The sequence below is a fragment of the Argopecten irradians genome, chromosome 7 (genome assembly GCF_041381155.1).
Source record: "Argopecten irradians isolate NY chromosome 7, Ai_NY, whole genome shotgun sequence".
Lineage (NCBI taxonomy): Eukaryota > Metazoa > Mollusca > Bivalvia > Pectinida > Pectinidae > Argopecten > Argopecten irradians.
In genome coordinates this window covers 37,118,852-37,142,962 of record NC_091140.1, presented here as the reverse complement: position 1 = coordinate 37,142,962, position 24,111 = coordinate 37,118,852, and the positions used below count along the sequence as shown (strand labels likewise).

General features: G+C 34.4%; 3 protein-coding genes across 7 annotated transcripts in view; 1 reads left to right on the top strand and 2 right to left on the bottom strand.

Moving 5' to 3' along the window:
• Positions 1–1,234, bottom strand: part of LOC138328318 (pericentriolar material 1 protein-like) — a 33,982-nt gene extending 32,748 nt beyond the window's left edge. The window contains exons 1-2 of the mRNA XM_069275067.1: positions 1,140–1,234; positions 157–317 (exon numbers count right to left, since the gene is read on the bottom strand). Coding sequence (XP_069131168.1) covers positions 157–306 — 150 coding nt within the window. The 5' untranslated portion in view covers positions 307–317; positions 1,140–1,234. The remainder of the gene's footprint in view (positions 1–156; positions 318–1,139) is intronic.
• Positions 1,235–1,815: 581 nt separating this feature from the next.
• Positions 1,816–7,643, top strand: LOC138328317 (trafficking protein particle complex subunit 2-like). Its single transcript, XM_069275066.1, has 5 exons — positions 1,816–1,969; positions 4,599–4,742; positions 5,229–5,376; positions 6,123–6,208; positions 6,688–7,643. The coding sequence occupies exons 2-5, from the start codon at positions 4,647–4,649 to the stop codon at positions 6,784–6,786; spliced, it is 429 nt and encodes a 142-aa protein (XP_069131167.1). The 5' UTR covers positions 1,816–1,969; positions 4,599–4,646; the 3' UTR covers positions 6,787–7,643.
• A 535-nt stretch (positions 7,644–8,178) lies between these two features.
• LOC138328315 (mothers against decapentaplegic homolog 5-like) lies at positions 8,179–24,093 on the bottom strand. 5 transcript variants are annotated; one of them, XR_011209188.1, is made up of 7 exons: positions 23,913–24,092; positions 17,677–18,104; positions 17,186–17,380; positions 16,541–16,693; positions 14,413–14,634; positions 11,018–13,539; positions 8,179–10,867 (listed from the first exon to the last, which is right to left on the bottom strand). XR_011209188.1 is itself a non-coding variant. In XM_069275064.1 (6 exons), exons 2-6 carry the CDS (start codon positions 18,089–18,091, stop codon positions 13,139–13,141), a joined length of 1,371 nt encoding a protein of 456 aa, XP_069131165.1. In that variant the 5' UTR covers positions 18,092–18,104; positions 23,913–24,093; the 3' UTR covers positions 8,179–13,138. The 5 variants fall into 5 exon arrangements, 3 of the variants coding, with proteins under 3 accessions (XP_069131165.1, XP_069131164.1, XP_069131166.1); XR_011209187.1 differs by having other exon boundaries at positions 11,036–13,539; XM_069275064.1 differs by having other exon boundaries at positions 8,179–13,539; positions 16,556–16,693; positions 23,913–24,093.
• Between the last annotated feature and the right edge of the window lie 18 nt (positions 24,094–24,111).

The window sequence follows — 24,111 nt, the reverse complement described above, 5'->3', positions numbered from 1 at the left end:
GTTAATTTCTAGTAGCAACAGTAATAATCAGGAGAAATCTGATATAATTTCTTACCAAATAGTTTGAACAGAGTTTTGAAGATTATAATTATTCAAATCAAAACCAAATATAACAACACAGTAAAACTAAATTATGTCCATCCATAGTTAACCTACCCAGTTGTTGGGTCGAAGGTCATTTGGAATACTGTGTATGCTGATATTATCTTCTTTATCTGATGCACTGGTCGACCTCTGCCATGCCTTTTTAGGTCTAGGATCAGTGGATGCAGATTTCATAAACTGGCGACCGCCTCCAGTCGCCATGCTTGTCCAATCTACAACAGCCAGAACATTATTTAGTCCGGACACAATACCAGTACAGATTAGGCATCGTTTGATTTCATCATGGAAACTTATATTTGGTTCATAGAAGTTTGATATTGTGTCAATATCATATCTAGCATGATAAATATGCGAAGACCCCTGTAATTTTATATAGGTCATGCCCTGTAAAACACTTGTTTTCATGGAGTAAATAGGGTGTATTTTATATCTACATTATATATATTGACAGAATGTCAAACTCATTAACTTATTATTTAGGCCTAGGCCCTAGTGCCAAACTAAATAAAGAAATCCTTCACTAATTTGAGTATTCCCCATACTAAAAATAAAGGTAAGAATCACAGTAGGAAAATAGAAGTAAAGGAATTTTCTGTAAATGCTAATGCTTCCATTTTGGAAAACCAATTCAATGTAAGCTTAGAAGTTTCCTTTAGTTAGCTAGCTTGTTATCTATGTTGGTGAAAATGGGTCCTGAGGCTGACACGATCAACAATCTTGACGCATGTAAAATCATGACAGTGACCAAATGTAACTTGTCATGCAATGCCTTTATTGCATTTTTGAGTCAACACATATTTCCGTTCAGAGAAACTATATTGAAATGCTGTTAAGCTTCCATCACGATTGCAACAATGTTAATTCTTAACAAGTTTCGGTTTATGCAAAACACAGTTGGCGATTTTCAGACCAAAACTATTTTGTCATGCCAGGTACAAAATAAATCTCTATTTTGCAAAATGACAATTCATGTATTACACATATTGGATGGTATTGGTCGGTTTAAAATGTAGCAAGACAATTTAGAAATCTACCGGCAATCTTAATCGCTCAAAACCTTTGATTTCTGGCTCGTCTGCAAGTTGTCAGCGTTCTCTAAACACATTCCACAGCGGCCATATTGACGCCGCGGATTAATTTATAGAATTACCATTTTTAGTAAATTTTCCGTAATATATATTTTATGAAAATGAAACAGATTATTTTAATATGAAATTGAACAAACTAAATGATAAGTATAAAAAAATATTATATTATCTCAACCCTATGACGGATACACTTAAACATGTGGGATTTATTTTCATTGAGTTCGTTGCCTGCAAACATCCGCGCGCGTAAAAATGTTAAATCGGCACTCATTGGTTGACAACAAGCAAAGTGCGTTCGATGCTAAGAAACAAGTGCGCTTTGTTTCATTTTTCAATCTCTTATGAATCATTCTTCATCGATATATAACCGAAATTCGTTTTGTCAGAATTAAGGCTAATAAACAATTAAAGTTTTTAAAAATTCAAATGCTCCATCATTCAACTAACTATTATGCTTGATAATTCAAAAACATTTTAATCGAACTAGCCTTTTATGATGCTTTTCTTTTATGCAAACGAACCAGTACAAACGGATTCTAATGTCATTAATGCGCAATGTTTGGAAACATTAAAACGTCATCTTTCATAGAAGACATCATAAGTATATTAAATTTAACCTTTCTTTAATGTAGATTGAAATTCTTCTTCTGTTATTGGTGTGGTTTCATTGATCAACTTTAAATCCCGCGTCATTTTCTATATTGAGATAATCGGTTGGAACACGTTAAATGAAAGTGGTCTCAGACACAGCCACCTGTCAAAATGCATGATGAACAGTAAGTAAGGAAACTTGAAGATTAATATTATGTGCATGTGTTAACACTTTATAAATGAATATGCATGTGCTATTCTTTATTTGTAACACTAGTGGACATATATATGCTTCAGTGTCGGCGAGTTCCATGTTTTGATATAGCACTGCGCTTTGGCCCTACACCAGACATCTATCTGTCATAATGTCTAAGTCTGGTGTCAGGGCCAGAGTATCTCGGGCTATACCAGGACCAAACCTGCTTACATATATAGTCTGTAGAGCCTTTAGTTTTCTTATGATATATTCAAGGGGTTGATATAACCAGAAAAATATGTTATGTATATATGTTTCTGATATAACAACAGTGATAGTAACCCCTGGAGTATCGAGGATGGTCACTCTAAGTTGTTGATAGCTTTTTCTTAGCTAAATTATAATACTTAACTACCTCCCATTAGTTTGGAACTGGGGTTCATTTTAGTGAATATCTAGATACTAGAAGCAGGTCTACATGCACTGTGTACATTTGTATAACAGAACACTTTGGTTGACTTTTTAGCCCACCATTCAGATCGCCTTTCGTCCGTGGTCCGTCGTCCGTCCGTCCTTCCGTCCGTCTGTTAACAATTCTTGTTACCGCTATTTCTCAGAAAGTACTGAAGGGATCTTTCTCAAATTTCATATGTAGGTTCCCCTAGGACCCTAGTTGTGCATATTGCATTTTGGGACCGATCGCTCATCAAGATGGCCAACTGGCAGCCATCTTAGATTTTGTTAGTTAAAGTTTGTTACCGCTATTTCTCAGAAAGTACTGAAGGGATCTTTCTCAAATTTCATATGTAGGTTCCCCTAGGACCCTAGTTGTGCATATTGCATTTTGGGACTGATCGCTCAACAAGATGGCCGACCTGCGGCCATCTTGGATTTTGATAGTTAAAGTTTGTTACCACTATTTCTCAGAAAGTACTGAAGGAATCTTTCTCAAATTTCATATGTAGGTTCCTCCTGCGGCCATCTTGGATTTTGATAGTTAAAGTTTGTTACCGCTATTTCTCAGAAAGTACTGAAGGGATCTTTCTCAAATTTCATATGTAGGTTCCCCTAGGACCCTAGTTGTGCATATTGCATTTTGGGACTGATCGCTCAACAAGATGGCCGACCTGCGGCCATCTTGGATTTTGATAGTTAAAGTTTGTTACCGCTATTTCTCAGAAAGTACTGAAGGAATCTTTCTCAAATTTCATATGTAGGTTCCCCTAGGACCCTAGTTGTGCATATTGCATTTTGGGACAGTCCCAAAATGCAATATGCACAACTAGGGTCCTAGGGGAACCTACATATGAAATTTGAGAAAGATTCCTTCAGTACTTTCTGAGAAATAGTGGTAACAAACTTTAACTATCAGAATCCAAGATGGCCACCGGTCGGCTATCTTGTTGAGCAATCAGTCTGACTGATTGCTCAACAAGATAGCCGACCGGTGGCCATCTTGGATTCTGATAGTTAAAGTTTGTTACCACTATTTCTCAGAAAGTACTGAAGGGATCTTTCTCAAATTTCATATGTAGGTTCCCCTAGGACCCTAGTTGTGCATATTGCATTTTTGAATTGAGCGGTCAACAAGATGGCCACCAGGCAGCCATCTTGGATTTTGATAGTTATGGCTATTTGTCTGCAATTACTGAAGGAATATCTCTCATATTTCATGTGTAGTTTCCCCTTGGACTTTAGTTGTGCATAGTACTTTTGGGACTGATTGGTCAACACGATGGCCAACCTGTTGCCATCTTGGATTTCACCGCTGATTCTCAGAAAGCAATAAAGCGATTTGTCTTAAATGTCATATGTTGTATATTTGAAAAAGTTTGAAAAGCAGGGAAAGATCCTTCTTTCCATTGTCAGATATAGATAATTTTATGGTGGGCGCCTAGATCCCTCTTGGATCTCTTGTTCTTTGAAGTTGGGCGTCGCTTTGTTTAATCTTCAAAGGAAGTCTCTGCAGGCCTGTGATTGGTCAGTTTTTCCTCCTGAACTGCATCCATTTTTACTATGAGATAGTCCAGGGGTGGATGTATAACGTCAGTGACAGTAACCCCTGGATGTAGATATAGATACAACTTAATCATGCAGATTCAGAAGTGTTCTTTGCACACCTTAGCCACGTCAGAACAGTTTGGAACAGATTATATAGATCACAGCCTAGTCATGATCATTTGATAGATGTTCTGTATAGCATGTCTGCATAACACATATGGTATCTCAGTTTGAACCTGGAACCTCGAAACACTAACCGCATGTTTTACCTGTCACAGATGATTGACTCAGTCCCATCCTGCATATCAGATCATTTCTTAAATTTAAGTCTCGTCCATGAAGAGTATTGAAGACCCTTAGAACACCATTATTGGTATAATGGATGCTAATTCTATAGAAGGAGACGAGAAAACGTTGAGGCCAGATTCGAACGCGAGACCCTCCAAACACTAGCTGGATATTCTAGTGATTAACATCGCCTACTCGCTGATAATCAACCAAGTCAAATCCCGCTAGTGCTATACATATATATATGATCACTTCAACTGAAATCTTCATTTTTTGATTTATTACAAGTATTTTGTTCTTTTTACTGGATCATTAATTTCTACTTTCAGTTAATTAAAATCAGACTTCTACACATTGAAGCAAAACAAACATCAAACATGGCAGGCAACTACTATTTTGTGATTGTTGGTCACCATGACAACCCTGTGTTTGAAATGGATTTTGTTCCTCAAAGCAGAGCCAATGAACCAAAGGTTTGTGCCATAGATTACATTGTTATGCGAATGAAAGTAGTAATAGAGAAGCTAGGAATATTTCAATAAATAAGCTTCTATCAGCATCAGCTTAATAGCACAAGTTTTACTAAATATGGCGGTTTCGAGATCCCAAAACAATATGGGTAAAGTACTATTTATCGTCGATAAGTCACATCTCTCAGTGATGATGACGTCACAAAAATCACATCAAATGATGTCACGTCATTATCACCGAGAGAAGAGACTAATCGACTGTAAATAGTACTTTACCTACATCGTTGTAGGATCTCAAAACCGCTGTATTACATTTATCAAGTATATGTATAAATATTAATTAATGTTATAAGTTGTATTATTCATTTTGTAAAACTGAAAACAAACCCAATGTAAAAATAAAATGAAATAATCTGACAAATAGAAAACGGTATTTCGTGCTTACCTGTGCTGTGTGGGGTTAATAATTTTGACTATTGTCTGTTGTAGAAAGATGACCATCGCCATTTGAATCAGTTTGTAGCTCATGAAGCCCTTGACTTAGTAGATGAACAGATGTGGACCACAAATAACATGTACCTCAAGATTGTAGACAAATTCAACGAGTGGTTTGTCTCGGCGTTTGTCACAGCAAGTCGTATCCTTTTGTTGATTAAAGGGAATGATGACTAGGTAAAAATCACAGGGACCTGGCATGGATTTCTAACCTCTTGTACATGGATATTATAGTAACTTTGTTAGAATTTGTACCAGGTCCCTGTGGTAAAACAGTCTGCAACTTTAAGCACTAGTCCGATGCCCAGGACTAGTAATTTTATGGCCGGACTAGTGCTAATTGTAATGAACTAGTCCGATTGGACTAGTGGCTTCCTGCCTAATTAAAATTGTTATAAAATACTATATCTGATCTGCAATGGTCAGTTGCATTTCCAACACATTTTGAGTGCATTCTGTAAGCGATTATTGCAGTCCGGATGCATCAGTTTTGCACTGCGGATGCATCATTTTGCATCATCAGCGAAAGGCAGCTGTATTTTTATTTTGGACTAGTGTTTAAAAACCCGGACTAGTATAATTTGTGGGTTTACTAGTCCAAAGGACTAACAGTAAAATAAGTTAACGTTACAGACTGTTGAGAGGTTCATGACTTCTGACCAATTCTGAAAAGAAAATTCAGTTACAGGTAAACCTGCCGTAGTGACCACCTCTGTATTCAGAACACCTGCATAACATGGCCATTTTCAATTCTCTGTGTATTAAGATTACCTGGCTATGAAGACTGCTCTTAATGTATATTCCTTGAGTGCCCTTTATAGACAGGTTTGACTATACAGGTAAAATTTGATGATAATGGCAAAATTTCTGTTCCTTAATTTAAATCAGGTATGCGGTTTATGATGTTGCATGACACTAAAAATGAAGATGGAATTCGCAACTTCTTTACAGAAATGTATGAAATATACATCAAGGTAAGCATGCTAGGCGATTATTTTTTTGAGAAGGCATATAGAAAAACTAACGGGCGCTTAAATAAATTTGAAATTTTGATAGGAAGAAGTCCACATGTAATATACTGTATGTCTTAAGATCATAACTGATTGTTTTATTGGTCATTTTGACTCTTAACCATGATTTAAAGCAATTTCAGCACACTAAACCGACTTCGCAGCTTCTAGATTTTGCAATTTTTCATCTTAAAACAAGTTCATGAAGATTAACATTCATGTTGGGTTTTGAAAATAAAAATAAAAATTTCTAATCAATGTAAATTATGTAGATGTTAATTTGTGAAGATAACATTTTGAGAATTCATTTTGATCTTGATATTTGTTTAAGTAAATTGCACAAGGAAAACAGTTGGTATACAGTACCGAAATCCCTGAAGACATGATCAACTTTTCTATTCCTAAATTGTTTATAATATCAAATATCATTTTCTATTTTGTAGCATTCCATGAATCCATTCTATGAAACCAACAAACCAATTGAGTCACCCGGCTTTGAAAAGAAATGCCAGCTCTTTGGAAGACGCTATTTGATTGGATAATTTATAATTAGTATGTAATTAATTACATTTGTACACATCAATACATCAGTGCAATCAGAATAAAAGTGATGGAATGAAAGTTGGCATGAATGTTTTATCTGTATGGAAGTTTAATGATTATGAATGTTACTGTGTGTGGTGTGTGGTTTTAAAGAAATGTACGATAATGGCTTTTATCAGGATATGCAAGACATGATTTACTATTTATGTACATGCTGCTAATATTTGTATATTATTTGTGATATAAAGTAAATCTATGTGTAAAACAATATGATTTAAACATCTATACTTAATACATAACAGAAATTGAAAACATTACATATACGCATGTACCATTACATGTAAAGAATGTCTGTTTAGTGCCAGAGATTTTCATACAAATTCTGTAATTGAATTATCTCCCCTTGGCTGTAAAATGTGTCTAAGTATCATGGTCATAAAAACATTCCATGAGTTCAAAATTTCCCATTTCTTAATGTAACATGGTTAAGTAGTAGTGATTTCAAAAGAAATATTATTCTCTGAGTTTTCTTCAGCACCGGTTAAAGTTTTCTGCATATATAATATATTGATGTTTCATGCTCACGTGTGCGTGGCTAAATAATGTAGAACCATTTAGTGCCGGACATTTTTTCTGCTTATATTCTTGGTTAAATTTAGAGAAGTTTGGAGAAATTTTTCTTCAGATAAAATAGATTTTGTTTAAAAATCACTTATTTATATAAAGTTTTGATCAATGTTGACTGATTTGTACACAGAATGGAAGATGGTGTAACTGGTTGTCATTGCTCATTAATGTTACCTTGTAGCAAAGACATTAATTATACAATGAATAAAAGTAAGATATTACACTACAATTTGTTTGGAAATTTATTTACGAGGTATTCACCAAATGCAATTGGATTGGCAAATGTGTCATCATTGTCGGTCCTAATGGCCAGTTCACCTATTCTTTTCCTCGTTTTATCTTCAATAATCCATACAACATACGACTTCTATCCAGAGCTAAGGATGACAAGGAAAGACAACTCTGGATATATATAACAACAGAGATGCAAGTGCTGTTTTATTATTTTTAGTAGGATTGACTTTGAGTTTTGGCCTGTAAATCTGAAAAGCAGCCTAGTCATGGACATCAAACTACCGGTAGTGCTTAAAGTCATAGTTGGGATGATCTACAATGGAAGTTCTGCCAAGGTGTAATCAATAATACCAGATGTTCAACAAGTTTTCACTTGCAATGCTCACAATGTCTGTTGGAACTTTCTCGTTAAAGATAGTGATACCTGTATTGACAGGAAACAAAAACTTCACTTCAAATTTGATTCCCCACATCCAAGTATTTTCAACTTCTTATCTTGCCAATCTTCAACAAAAAACGATACAAACAAATAAGTGTGTTGTAAGTTTATTATTACATGGAAATAATATCATACAATAGTGTAGAAAAAAATCTAAGCTAAATGTTGTCTTAGCCAACCTGTACAAAATACACAATAACACAGTTGTCATTTTGTCCTTTGAACAATGTTATGTTAAAAGTTCAGGGGAAAACTGGTTTGAAATAATGTTCAAATTGTTGTAAGATACATTCTCTCAATTGAACAAAATCAAGCCATGTTCAAAACAAAGCTCGTCAAAAAAAAAAAAAAAAAAAAAAAAACAATGCCCAGCACTGTTAATGAACCTGGTCACAGTTCATGGTCTTAGCACTCTATGTCAGATCACATGAAATGAAAATTCATTTCTTCAGGTTTAATAACAATCACATGAAAACTCATTTCCTCAGGTTTAATAACAATCAAGGACCATGTTCAAATTATATATACACAAGATAACCAATAGTGTATGTCAAGAGCATAAAATATATATTTAAGATGGTGAATCAGTAGCGAAGGAGTTGGGAGAAGTTTGGTATACATTTATATCTAAAATCTGTGAAGTAGATTGCTTCTACCACATAACTGTTTAAGCACTTTCTTTATTCTGTGTAAGATATGTTAAACATGTGAAGTTATTCCACGAAGAAAAAACGTTAATTCATATAGCACCTGAAGTTATTGAGAATTGTAGTTTGATGAACATTACCTTTTAATTTGATTATTAACAGTCAAGCCCTTTACAGTGTATACTCACAGTTTGCATTTATTTAGATAGGCATTCTGAATTGCAAATCAGTTATAGGAACTTTTTTAAAAACTGACCATAGCTTCTCTTTTCATTTTGAAATGTATTATTTTAAGGAGAGTTAGTTGTATCTTGTGTATCCTTATAAAAAATAAATATTGGTCATCATACCAATACTCTTACAATGAACATGGCCCATGTTAAAGCATCTCAGATTCATAACAAAAATAGAGACAATATATTCATAACAAAGAAATATCTATTAAAAACAATTCTGATCAACATTAGATACGTTTTATCTAAAATTAAACTTTTCAATACTTCACGACTTTTCAGGACAAACAAGGAAAAACAAAATAACAAATCAGCTTAGAGGATGGTTTCTCTTGCAAAAATCTTCATCCTTCTCATTCAAACACGAAACAAAAATGCTGATTAAAATGAACGAAAGAAGCATGCAAACAAATGGATATTGTTTAATACCTTCAGGATTATATGGTAAACACACACAATTAGAGGTTTAGGTAGAACATCAAATAATTTATGTACCAGAAGATGTTCTGTTCTACAAGGAAAAAAGTCAAGGCGGCAAAATGTGATGTATTTATAATGAAGCTGCTGAATATATACTCCCGTTTATCGGTTCTGTAAAATTCCAAGCAACTACTTTATCTACTTGCAAGGTCAATCTTACAATTACTTAAAATTTGAGCAGCACATGTACAATCATTATCAACTTTCTTAATCATTAAATTAAAATATCGTTTTATGAATCTTTCAAAAACGTTTTCTTAGAATTATCATGATGTCAACCAAAACAGTCTTTGAAAATATCAGGTTTCAAACCAAAGCCACAAAATAATTGAGAATGCAAAAACTAATGTTATATGGCGATGAACAGATACAAACGAAACATGAGGACAGTGTCTATCAGATATACAGCTATATAACCATTAATTACAACAGCAGTTTTTAATTACACCTGGTGATTGTCACGGCCTGTACACAACAAATAACATCTTACCAATATTAGAGACCATAACGAAACCTCGGAATCTAAATTCAACAAAAAAGAGATAAATTTGTGTCCGACATCTACTTGTAAGGCTTGCGGTTTTATACAGTTTTTAACAGTTTTATCGATATCGCTCCCCATATCTGTTCATATTTGGCAGGAACTTTGATAGGTAAACCTACCTTGCAAAGGGAGATAATTTGTTTTTTTTTACAGTTTAGTTATATATGCTGTACAACAACAGAACAATATACCATTAGTCAAAATTTTTCTAACAACATGACAACAACTCGTATATCAGGTTATCAGAAATAATGCTACAATATTGATACCAGAGAAGGAAATATAGACGTTTAAACGACATGCCCATTATTTTACACTGAATTAACATCAATAAACACAGATACCATACTGGTATTTAAATGGCACTCATCATGCTGGTTTTCCTTATCTTCCCTCAGGGTACTGAATAAATATCTGTAGATGTTTAAATCAGGAATGCAAGAGAATGACAATATTAAACAGCGCAAAAAACATTGTTATACATGTAATGTCAATAGCATATACAATTCATTTGTTATGAAATTTGAAGATAAGCATTGTTAAGTTTTTAACTTGGATAGTTTTGCAGTGCTAAAAGTAATCTTTGAGGCAAGTTTCAGTAAAAGTATACACATGATACTTCTAAAAGCCACATTTCTCCAGATTTTAAGTAAAATCTGATCATATCAGTGCTTAATATAGATTTCTGCCCATAGAAGTATTAAAATGAAAAATTTGCAAATAGTACTATATGGGCGAACTGGTAGAGACAAACTATATAGTAATGATAAGAATTTGTTTTACTGAAGATTAAATTACTGAGATTCTTGAAATACAAGTTACAACCTTGCATACCAGGTACTTGTTTTTAAAAGGATTGTTTAATTGTTTGTTTGCCTTCTCAAGCTACAAACAAATAGTTTGCCTTCTCAAGCTACAAACAAATAGTTTGCCTTCTCAAGCTACAAACAAATAGTTTGCCTTCTCAAGCTACAAACAAATAGTTTGCCTTCTCAAGCTACAAACAAATAGTTTGCCTTCTCAAGCTACAAACAAATAGTTTGCCTTCTCAAGCTACAAACAAATATGATACTTGCAGTGGTAACTCAACAATGTTAACCAGCCTGTTCCATATATTTAACACACAACACGATAGACTACACAAATAATGCTTAAGTAGAGTGAATACTTTAACTACACACATATAGCCAAAGAATAGCATGCAAGACATGTTAACATAAATACATAGCACATTACTGGAAGCCCGAAATATAGTGATATTTTGATACTCCATCATTGGCAACAAATCTGCCTGCATACAAATTGAAAGATAATGGGAGATTATGTAGTTATAACAGACACAGCAGACATTTCATTCTCACAGCAGAATATCAATACAAGTCCAACATATTGTCATAGTAAATGCAAATAACTCATTAATTAAACATTAGAATCATTTTTTTTTTCAGACATAAGTTTCTTATTCCTTTGAAATATTATTTCATATGAAGAAACTTATTTTGGAACTTTAAACAAAATTTTCATTCTTTAAAAATATCAAGCATTGAATTTTATATTTTTATTTTTGAGGCAATTTGATAATATAGTTAAACATTCAGCAGACTTACATTAAGGACTTTGATCTTAAAACAAGAAGCACAGATTTGCTTTTGAATAAATTTTATCCAAATAACGGTCAATAACATGAAAATCATTGCACTATACATGGTTGAACAATTTAGCTTATGAACCTCCACACAGACTTGACCAGAACATCACAGTCAGGTGATGAGGGTTTGGAACCAAACTAGTTCATCACAGAAACCAATATAGCTTTAATGTGTATAGCACTCTCTAGAATCTTCCACTGAGAAATGTGTATGTTAAACATACCTTCAAATGTAACTCCATGTTGATCGCTACGGTAGACTATTATTACCGGATGTTTATTTTTCTGTGAGCAAATCCCTCACATATACAACAATGACAGTATAAAATATAAATGAATAAAAAATATCTATAAATATGTGTAAATCTAAAATGGGGATTTTATCAGCTTAACTTCTTAGCACATTTTCTGATGTGTCAGAATCATTATAGCATGATTGGATCAATACATCCATCGTTCCAGAATTTTCTATTAAATTTTTAAAAGGCAGCATGAACTTCTGTTTCTAAATATATTGGAAATGAATGTCCTATCTAAACCATGTAGAAGCAGTTATGGGCCGATTCACTTGGGGGGGGGGGGGGAGGAGGATAAAAATTGAGAATGAAAATAAATTATTGCTTCCAAATAATCACTCAAGTTTTTAACATACATTATAAATATATATTATTAATTATTGTATTTTACATAGACATAAGAGACTTATGAAGAAATACAGAAAAAAAACTGACTTATTATTGCTTTGCTTTAACATATTTCATTTAAACTGGACAAATTATTGTTTTATATTTGGTCTTTATTGCGTTGAAATCCGGGATTTTCCATCAATGCTATTTATACAAGCAGAATGTTTTATAGAATATGATGGCAGAAAAACCTAATATTCATAATTCTGTATGTGTGTAAAGCACTGTTTATTTATTTAGTCCTTTAAGATTGTTTCAAACCGATTGAGTGGATACATTATGCTATGGATTCGTATGATCATCATGAAAAAGCTGCTTGTAACTAGAAATAATTGTATCTACCCCTGTTAGTTGAACTGTGAAAATATCAAATATTTCCAATGTGAATCATTCAACCGTAACGGAAGGTCCTACTTTCCTATCTAAAGATTAAATATATGTAGGCCTAATTACAACCTCTAACAACATATGGTTTTCAACCTTTCTGGATGTGATGTAGTCTATAATGATATCTAACTTATTCACCCCTGAAGACACATTTAGGCTCTTCTAAATCAAAGACTAGACCAGTCCATTATGAAGTTTCAGGGGTGCATGAGTTAACAACGCATATATCTATATTATGAATGGGGAAACAATTGCTGGAGCAAACCATCCACAATCATTTACATACATCAATATCTACAGTGACGTACAACCATGCAACAAATGCAGATCACAATCCAAGGGAGTTGATGAGATAAGTCTTGTTGATTTTTATATGGAGATTTCTCTTTCCAGTTTGACCCTGCAGGTTGTGCTGTGGGTGCACACTTAGGACACTGAAGATATCGGATTATGGGGAGAGCCCATTTGGGTCAACACTTTGTCCAGCCACTGCAGTGGTCCATTGAGATGAATTTCGATCCAACACGGAGTGCTTGTTACATCTTGACGATGGTATTCCGCGCCCCAGCCTTTGACGAAGCTCATGCGAATAGTACACATTTTTGTGAGTTCATATACTGCTTCAAAACCATGGTTGACTGACTGACTCAATAGAGATGCAAACTCCTGGTTGTTGAATATCTTCAAGCTGCAACCTGGCGGTATCTTACACACAGTTGTGGGGTGAAAGCCATGATGGTAATTACAGTTCCGGCTCTGAACAAATATACTACTGTCACTCAAGCACTCAGCAAACACTTCACCTCCCACGTAGTATAGATGGACTCCTGAGGATGGGAACAGAAAATTAATCAGTTTAAATATAAGTACTGGTCACTCATACACATTAACTAAACACCAAAGTCTCCTTATAAGTCATTTTGGGCATAAAATTAGGAATCCTTAAAGTGAATAGTCGAGAAAAGAAAACCAGTATAAATGCGTTCATTGGCCTTCCAAAAGTTCTCACATATTAATACGACGGTCAAGTTCTGCTTAGTTTCCCAGTTCTGGCCATTAAAGTAAAGAAAAGTTGAAAGCATTGAAAGCGAGGCTGCGTGGAAATGTAACCACGGACATAGTGAGCCGGGTGGACGTTTTAGAATTTCCATACTTTAAATTAATTTCTTCGTACGCAGACAGATTTTGACGAGAGATTTTATTTTTCCATTTCATAAGAAATTATACTGGATACATTCACACCATTTTTACCGATTTAAGCCATCCTTGCCCGACTGTTCACTTTAAAGATTCATCACTGTATCTTCAACAATTTATACGCTATAGCCAGGATAACAAATGACTGAACTTATCAGAAATACAATATCCAAAACAGAAATAAAAGACCAAGTACTAATACAACATGTCCCCTTCATTCAAAGCGACAGGAATAATCCATCTGTCTAGGATATCTCAACATTTATAAGAGGATGACTAGTCCACACTCAACAAGCTTCATGCTGACAAACCAAAATCTTTAGAATAGTTAATAGTTTTTCCTATCTACTTGAAAGACTTGTTAGATTCTATTGGTTTTTCCTTGTATGCCTGAGTTTTCTTTGACTACCATTGACTTACCTATACTCTCTATGGTGAAGAAATTTGTTACTTACATTAACTTATATGCCTGCGAGTATTCTCTATGGCTATCGTTGACTTACCTTTACTTATATGCCTGCGAGTATTCTCTATGGTGGAGTTGCGGTTGACGTTAGAGAGAAGGCCGAGACAGAACCTATCAGCATTGTTTGAGGGGTCTGTAAAGCCATCCACAACAATGCTGGTCTGTGAGGCGTGGAAAGCCTCTCCTACACGGTTATTCAGCTCATAATACACAATGGAGCACCAGTACTGTGGCTCCTGGTAGGTCACAGGCTGTAGGTCTGCAAATAAACATCTCAGGTCATCAGGCATGTTTGATTTTTCAAAACTAAAGTAAATTTGATATTTCACAACACTGAACATACGGCACACATTTTTCATAGAAATTTTGCAAACAATTTTTTTTAATAGATCTGCATACATAAAACTAAAATATTTTTTCAGTACAGATTGCTTCACAATTATGTAATGATCTTGTAAACAGGAATGTACATTCCTCCCCCCCCCCAAAAAGGTTTTTAGTTATTTAAAGGCTAGGTCTCTCTGTTGTTCATGTGGTTTGCCTACTGAACCAGATGCAGGAGTCCATAACATGCAATTCAGGTAATGACTTTACATAGGATAAAACTATAGCAGTGCGTTTCAGCTTTGGTTCTCTTGAGATACCGGCAGAGAGATAACTATGGTGCAGTATAGAAAAGGGATTAATGCTGAACATAACTTAAATATTGCATCACATTCTTATACAGAACAATACAACAATTCTGGAGTCTATGGGAGTGTATATAATTGACACCCATAAGGTGACAATTATAAGTCACTTATGTTGACATGATAACGTCAACTGATCACCGTCAAAATAGCTGTTGCATTTTGTGGTTTAAATTGTCGCTGATAAACGGTTTTCATGGTCTAACTTTAACAATGCTAATGCACAGACCCCAAAAATGAGTTATAATGTAAATATAAGCATTAAACTGTCTTCCTATGGAATCTATGGTCTATATAGATGCGAGAGCTTTGCAGACAATCATGAAGCGCATAATGAAGATTGTCTGCAAAGCTCTGGCATCTATATAGACCATAGATTTCATAGGAAGACAGTTTAATGCTAAATTACCCCATCTTCAGTTGCAAATCTATGCTGAAAGTTTATTTCTCCAAATGAGCATACCAGATACATTGAGACCTTATAGCTATACAGGAGAACAATACTGCAATACATGCAACATAATGTGAGAAATGAAAACAAAAACAGCATATGTATATTAGATATACTTACCTATAAATATCATTGTTTTATATTCATCTATTCTACTTACACAAATAGATGTTTGGGCCAAAATCTTGAACAAATTTCAATCTTTAAATCAAGCATCAACAAGTTCATTCATTTAAATCAATGACTTAGGCTTTTAAATTAAGCAAACTTAATGGGTACAGGCATTATCCAAATTAGAAAGACATAAAAACAATAAAGATACTTATGGAGAAGCACAAAAAAACAAACAAAAGAACTTAATCCTGGTAATAAACCACTGACCATAATAATAAACTTAATATACACATACTCCATAAAGAAAATTTAAAACAAAAATAATCTTATACTCCTTAAAGAAAATTAAAAACAAAAATACTGCTAATAAGTGATAAACATTATCAAGTTTCCATCTTCCCTTAAGAAAATTCAGCAAACACCTTTTTAACATTAACATTTCAAAATATCTATACATATATATGATTTACCTCATCAAACAGTTTTCTCCCTTTTCCCCGTAAAGTCACCATATTTAACAGGTTAATACTAAATAAGGTTTTCTACTACTGGTAAATTAACCACCAAGACACAATTGAAAATTAGGCAGAAATATTTATCTTTGTTCAATTCTCTTCATTGCAATCCATATTATTCTTCATATCGGTACATCCCCTTCCCCATCATTTGCTTTATGTAAACCACATTCACCCCTGAAATTTCATAATAGAAAAGTCTAGTCTTTGATTGAGAAGGTTCTAAATGCACCATCAAGGGTGAAGATACATTTTCACTTCTCCTATGAATTGGCCATGGTTTTGAAGAAAGATCTTAAAAACAGAAGATTTGTTTAGATGAAATTGCTTGAGATTCCTGACCAACCAGACTGAAATTTTCTCAAGACCGTGGCAGCCATGTTGACAGCGCCTTACATTTGGTACCGATACCTGTGGGAGTAGGCATGGTGTCCATGGGTGTAGGTTGTTGGGGGCCCCTCACGGGGTTTCTGTTCTGGTTAGCATGCTGCATGTTCATATTCTGAGAGTTATCGTCATGAGGCTGATAAGCAGGTGGAGGGGTGCCGGCTGAAATAGATGAATAATCCGTCGATTCAGTGATACTTTAGTTAGAAACTTCAGTATCATTTATTGACAATTCATGAAATTTTCAATGTTTATTGAAATCATTACCTGGTAGAGCTGAAACGAATGTTCCCTGATATAAAATTCTCACTTCATTTTAAGATTAAAGTTCTAATTCAGCAACCATAGAAAAGGTTTCCATCTTAATCTTATTTTTTCAATCGTACAAATAAGCAAGTAAATTGAGTCAATGAAACCATTGGATTTTATAAAGTTTTTGGTTTTAAAGGTTGACACTGATATTTTTTGACCAAATAAGTTCAAATAAATTTACAAAATACACGGCACCAAGCATAATGAAGATCCCGACCTTCAAATAATCATTTTAGTATACCCTTACAACATTGATTATATAAGTTCAGCTAAGGTACTTTCATAATACATTTGGATTTGATTATATAAATGGAATGAAACCATTCGTTTCAGCTCTAATACCTGGTAATCCATATGGACTGCCGGGCCCACCTGAGCTGGCGGGCGAGTGTGGCCCTTGTGATGGCTGATGAAAGCCATTCGGATCAAAGCTGACATTCTGTGGCATGGCCGGTTCAGGTGCCTGTTGAAAGGGTGGCATTGTTGGGGAGCCAGCCGGAAACTCGCTGTATCGGGGGACTAGAACTGGAGGAAGCACTGCAAAGGAAACATTTCATTGACATTTTACTACATCAAGGAATTTCTTATTGTATTGGGCCTTCTTCGAGTTTGACAATTTCTTTATGAATGATGTTTAAAGAAACTCCTAAAGACAACTTTGGTTGATATATTGCTGGATTAATATCTGAATAACTCTGCAGTCCGTTTTTTTTTAATATATACAAAATGATTGATATTAATTTAGAATACTTTACTACATCATAATAAATAATCCAATCTAAGATCCTCATCTTTAGTCTGTTGATGTTGTCTTAATGTTTTGACAATTTTACCTGGACTTTCCACTCGCTTGTAGTGGTAAGGATTTATGCACACTTCTTTCTGTTTAGCACTGAATGGGTATTCACAGCATTCCAAAGGTTTCAGTTCATGGTGGCTTTGCAAGTCCGGCCAGCGCCACACACGACAGTATATAACATGAGGAAGCCCTTTTCTGTGTGACACCTGGAGTCTGCCATCTAGAGATCGAGGTATAGTCACACATTTACTTTGTTGCCCTGGACTACTCAGGGCCTTCTCTAAATCTTCAAGTGCGCCCTTTTTCTTCTTCAATTTTTTCACAAGTGAATCCACAGCCTTTTCTGCCCATTTCTCCTCTTCATCTCCTTGTTTCCAGCCAAGCAGACGTTTGACAGCGGGGCTTGTGAAGGAAAAGAGGCTGTTCAGACTGGAAATTGGGGAACTCATCCCTCAGTGATATCTGAAAGATACGTAGAAACTGGTGATAATAATAAATAAGCGGATAAACAATACGCCCAATATTTTCACAATGAATTTTACCTACTTTAACGCTACATTCAAATGTCAATTATATTTTTCAAAGACTTCTGCTTTCTCAGAAGTCACAAGTTACTACAACAAACAGCTTATAAATTATCCTACAAAGAATCAACTTCTGAATGTCTGACTGGAGATTTTGTTCCTAGAGAATGGAGAAGTGAATCCAGTACACATTACATTGATAACAAGAGTGCAGCCGTATGATTCTGAATAAATTTAATACTGCCTCTGCTAAGAATCAAACTCAAGACCCCAGCTTGATAGCCTGATGGACAATCAATAATGAAAGGAGCTGAAGAGAAGTTCTCTCTAGCTGACATATAATGCAGTCGTGCTCGTGATCAGTATTCACCAGGGTTGTATAATAACTTACACATACAGCATAAATAAGTAGGAGAAACAGTTGATAAGATAATTGATCATAATTCACGCAAGAAAAAACAATGACAGTCAGCCATACATTTTGAACTAATTATCAATTATGCCATTATGGTATAAAACCAAATAATATTTGTTAGACATACATTATTTGTACTGGGAGAAGAACTATTTATAAGAATTTTTTCGGATATCTAAAGATACTGAATAAAATTGTGTCTTTGCAATTGTCTGAACATAAATAAATATAGATTGATATCACCTTATACTTACTACATGTATACACAGACTACTGTAACTATATAATACTGGTACATGTATTTTGTAATTTTTATGTATTTTGAAAAATAGATGCAAGCATGTTATAAGTAATATAATGGTGATGTCAATAAACTCTTCAATTCATTTTCCCCCTAAAATTGCGGAATTTCAAACAAAAAGTTCATATTTATATACAATAACCATATATCAACATGTGTACATTTTCCTCCTTAGTCTACCACTATATAGGCTAAATATGATAGCCATGGGTTTAGCCTTATTGGGCACAATATTATTATGTAATACGAAATTCTTTCTCAACACAACAGCTTTTTATCATAAGTACCCCCACACCAGACGGATGAAAGGTGAAGTACTTTATAGGCAGAAGAGGATGCATGACTGGCCGAATTATATATGCACACATTTAAGTACGATAGTTGCATATAAATGATCCCTTAATGTTGAAAAAATACAGCTCATTTCATACATAGGATATCCGATATCTGCCAATGTTAGATATAGTCTAGTGTCTGTAGTGTTATATACACAAATAATAATACACCCGTAACCAGTCGCCTCAAACCTGATGTGTGAAAATTTGTCCTTAATTTGACCTGATATACTAGATTAAAGACAAAATCTAGGCAAATGATTCAATTTTTCATAGGCTGAAGAAACTAAAGCTTTCAAAACCTTTAGGCATTATAATACCTGGTACATACATATTTCTGATCTCTGTGATTGTTTCCAACTTATATTAATGGAGCAAATAAAATAAATACTTTTACATAAATATTAATTATGCTTTTAAATAATAGATTAAAATGTTAACTACATATTGTTATACTTAAAGCTGACAATGCAAGTTAAAAAATGTACATTTGAGATTAAAAAAATAAAATAATGAAGTTTTTTTCAAAATTTGTTTCTGAGACAGCCCATTGCGTTTCTAAGGACGGGCAGACGCCATTTTGTTTGAACTCTGCTTGGATACCAGACGCCTGCCGACCCCTATATAAAGCGCATGAATCGACACACGTGTGCTCAGTCATGTACATATACACCTAGCAGTTGTCCACTGTGTATCGCCTACTAATATATAAACAAAACCCCTTACCTGTAAATATGTGTAGGGCTTGTTTAGCAAGCAAACATGTCAACTCTTCTGTCATTTAGATGTTTCACAAATTTAACTTTCCACACAAATGAATAAAAATCCTGATAATAATCCATCCACATATCTCACGTATACTATCGTACCCAATGTACTCGACTGGCCACTTGCACGTGACCACCTGTCCCGAACAAGAGACTCTTCCATATATCAACTACTAAAGGCACACACGTGTACATGTGTGTGTAATATCTAATGTATATTGAAGTGTTTTATTAGCTCATATTTGGCATATTTTGGGATCTAGCTGACAATATTACTTCAATGAAACCTTGTCAGGTGAGTGCAGTATTTATTTTTAGTTTTACAATGTTATCTCCTATTAGAATTTCCATGTTTGTTTACGTTATAATCAAAATGGATCTCGCACATGGAAAGAAGGTATGAATTCATTCATTACTTTTAATTTAACTGTACAGAACTTTATATGGTTCTTAAAAACTTAATTTGAGAAAACATTGAAAGTACTAATCATTTTATTATCATTACGTCTTGGGTATATAGTACAGTAGATCTAGAGCCGGTCAAGTGTTAGTTGTTACACCTTGAACAGCAAGTATTCGACTGATTGCACGTGTGTGTGGTTCACGCGCTTTATATAGGGGTCAGTACCCGGTGTTGTATCCAAGCAGAGTTAAAACAAAATGGCGACTGCCCGTCCTTAGAAACGCAAGGAGTTGTCTCAGAAACGAATTTTGAAAAAAAATATTGAAAAAAACTCTATTATTTTTTTTTATTCTCAAATGTATACTTTTTAACTTGCATTGTCAGCTTTAATATCATAATAAATGTTATGTTTGAAAACAATTACTGTATTTTTCATATGCATACAATCCAACAAATAACACGCCATAAGCAAATATTGATATAACTTTTCTGTTATTTTTGTCTTTTCAACTGCAGTGAAATTATTTTGCTGAGCTGTTTCAAATGGGTATGGTGTTTTGAAGTAAATATAAATGATCAATTAGACTGAATTAGTATTGCAGCATGCCATTAAAACTATCTTAATTTTACAATGATTAGGAAAAGAGACTATATATATAGCAGTGAGACTGGGTTTCAAACTAAGTGCCCTCAAACCCTTGGTGACTGCCAGATTATACAGTGATCACAACAATGGCCCCAGCTTGTCCATTGCCTGCTACACTAGTACCTATACCTGTAACTTAGCCTAAACTTCAGCATCATTATAAGTAAACAGGCCTCAAAGTAGCACTTGGGAATGACTAGCCAATTGGCGAGTGACCTCTAAATTTTACTCGCCAAATGTTGTCAAGAGAAATTTATAAGATTCATATATTGATTTGATGTGTTAAGAGCTTTATTGAGACACCTTACACTATTGAGCAAGCAGATACACATGTACAAGTATTAAAAACATGAAAAACATAATTTTGTGTTGGTCAAAACTCTTTTTATTCAACAACTGCAATGTCCCACTAAACAGCCTCTGTACTTCAGCTTCCTTTTTGTTTTAAACCATTTTTCAATCTGTTTAAATTTTATATACGGTAATATAAGTAATTTATATATAAATGTATAGTAATTATCAATATATCTCAAATTTATTCAGTTACTAATTCATATCGCGCCGATTAGGGTTATTATATTTTATTTAAAATTGAATAAATTGGGCCTAATATCTCAGGCAGTAATGTACAAGCTTCCAAGAGTCCGTTTTTCGTTGCATATGTCTACCAGCGGCTTGGAATTTAGTTGTGGCTTGGCGATTCTATACATGTATGCATTGACGAACTTTATGTGCATATCTTGCAATGTTTTTGCAACACATTGTTTGCGTTGTTTGAAAGTTGTGTCCGACTGTACTTTCGTTTGAACTTGAAGCGATAACAATATCATGAATGTCTTACTGTCTTTCTGTGTCACACAAGCGTCTGTCTCTTTCGTAACAATCAGTAGTTGGACACAAAGTCTGTTTTGCCGGCCATTGGTCAATTAATAACCTGTTTACACATCTTTCAGAACATCGTACCTTCGTCATGTCTTGGCCACAACATTCGTTCAGCCATGTCGAAGCGTTTGCTTCCTGTTGATGTATTGGCTTCAGTCCCTTTTTTCACATGAATCCAGAGTCAAAACTGCCATTGTTCTCTGTTTGTTTTGACTTTTTAAAGCCAAAACAAGTCAGGGGGATTTGCCCCGGCCTTTTTGCCGCCATATTGCTACTGATACATGAGGTAGGGTCATCAAGACGCTTTACAGCAGGCAGTGATTATGCTTTTAAGCGCTTTTCTTACACAGATTAGATATGTGTAACTATTAAAAGAACCGAACACATAAAATAAATCCGGAAATATTAAGGAATTTTTTACTCGCCGTTTGGCGATACATTGTTAATTTTAACTCGCCTTTGGGAATATTATCTCGCATATGCGAGTAAATTTCTCTCAACTTTGAGGCCTGCAAAGACATATTCAATAAATATAATTATTATAATGAAATGCTTTTGAATACAGATACTATCATTGCATCACAGTACTGGAGACAAGAGTTGGAAGTTTGGCTTAAGATCCCATAAATATTCTATCGAGAGGTCATGCCAGGTGTACATGTGAAGGATGTGCAAGAAAGTTTGAATACCCAGAGGAAAACCAGCATCCTGCAGTCAGTTCGTAACATAAACTTGCACTTGTCTTACACTGACATTGACTTCATACACAAGAGGTGCAGGGCTTGTGGTAATAATTTTTTTTTATGTCAGGACATATTAACATCTCAAGCAACTGCTAATATATATTTAAGTAAACATTTAGGAACATACTAGGAAGTCGGGAAATAAATAATATATAAAGAAGTCACTCTGGACAGTATGGTGACACTTTGAACTCATGATGAAAGCCCAGACAAAACTTCATGATGAAAGCGAACCGGCCGGTAAATAGAAAAAACGAATTGCAAAGTCCCCAAAACACTTGATCTGCCTTTACTTTTACTTGCATTCTGCCTGCTTGAATTCATGTTTCGTTTTTTTGTAGTAACCAGCCGCCATATTTTAAACTAGGTCAAAATGTTACGGAAAGGATTCAACATATCTAATCCGCTAAAATACTATATTAAGAGGCCTCAAGTTATGGTTTTCCTAGATAAATGGGATAATTAATACCTAAACTGTAAGTACACATCAATGTTATCACTGTTAGAGCAAGAAATATTGATATTATTGCACTTTTCCTTCCGCCTTCATCTGACGTCGGAAGCTGCATCAAAGAAATAACCCTTCGGAAATGAGAGTCGACAGTCAGCAAAATATGTCCGATAAAAAAACAGCTGACTAGTGGGCTCTCATGTTATGGGAGTAATAAATTGTCAATCCATGTAAAATAAATAAAGTTTATATTTTTTAAATACTGAACAGCTTGTATAAGTATCATTTTGAAAATATTTAATAAATGTTAAACACCACTTTTGGTGCTTTTATCAGCAAGTATTCAAATTATTTTGCAAAATTTAAATATAAACTGCAACATTATCTAAGCATTTTTAGAATGGAATGTTGTACCTTGACCTGTTTAAGTGCATGTATCACTAATAAATCCATATTGAGCTGACAACAGTATAATACCAATTCGATTTAAACCACATGTGGTAGTGAAATTGGGCTACCTTATTATGTAAACAGACGAAGCAGACATTTCGTCTAGTCTGCTAGACGCATTCAACAGATAGGATATTTTCGACATCAAGTGCTTCGTTATGAAAATATCATCAATATATGAGAAACAGACAATGATAAACTATCATTGTTAAAATAGTTTACGAAGTAATAGCAACGGAAACGCTGAACGGAAGTTATGTTTTACAATACACATTCCCAGATGAAACCAAAATGGCCGAGAATGAATCTGATCGAGAAACGAAATGCATTATGTTTATAGACATTATGTATACCTATAGATCGCTGGAATAGGTCCAGGACAGCAAATGTCGACACAGTAATTCGTCTAATTATTCCTATTGGAGTAATTATGAAATTAAAACGATTGCCATCAAAATTTGTACCAGTCTTGTTCCAGTTTTCTTCTTTATTGAGGATGGCGACAGTATGACGGAAGGAACCGAACTACGGAAATAGATCATACAAATTAAT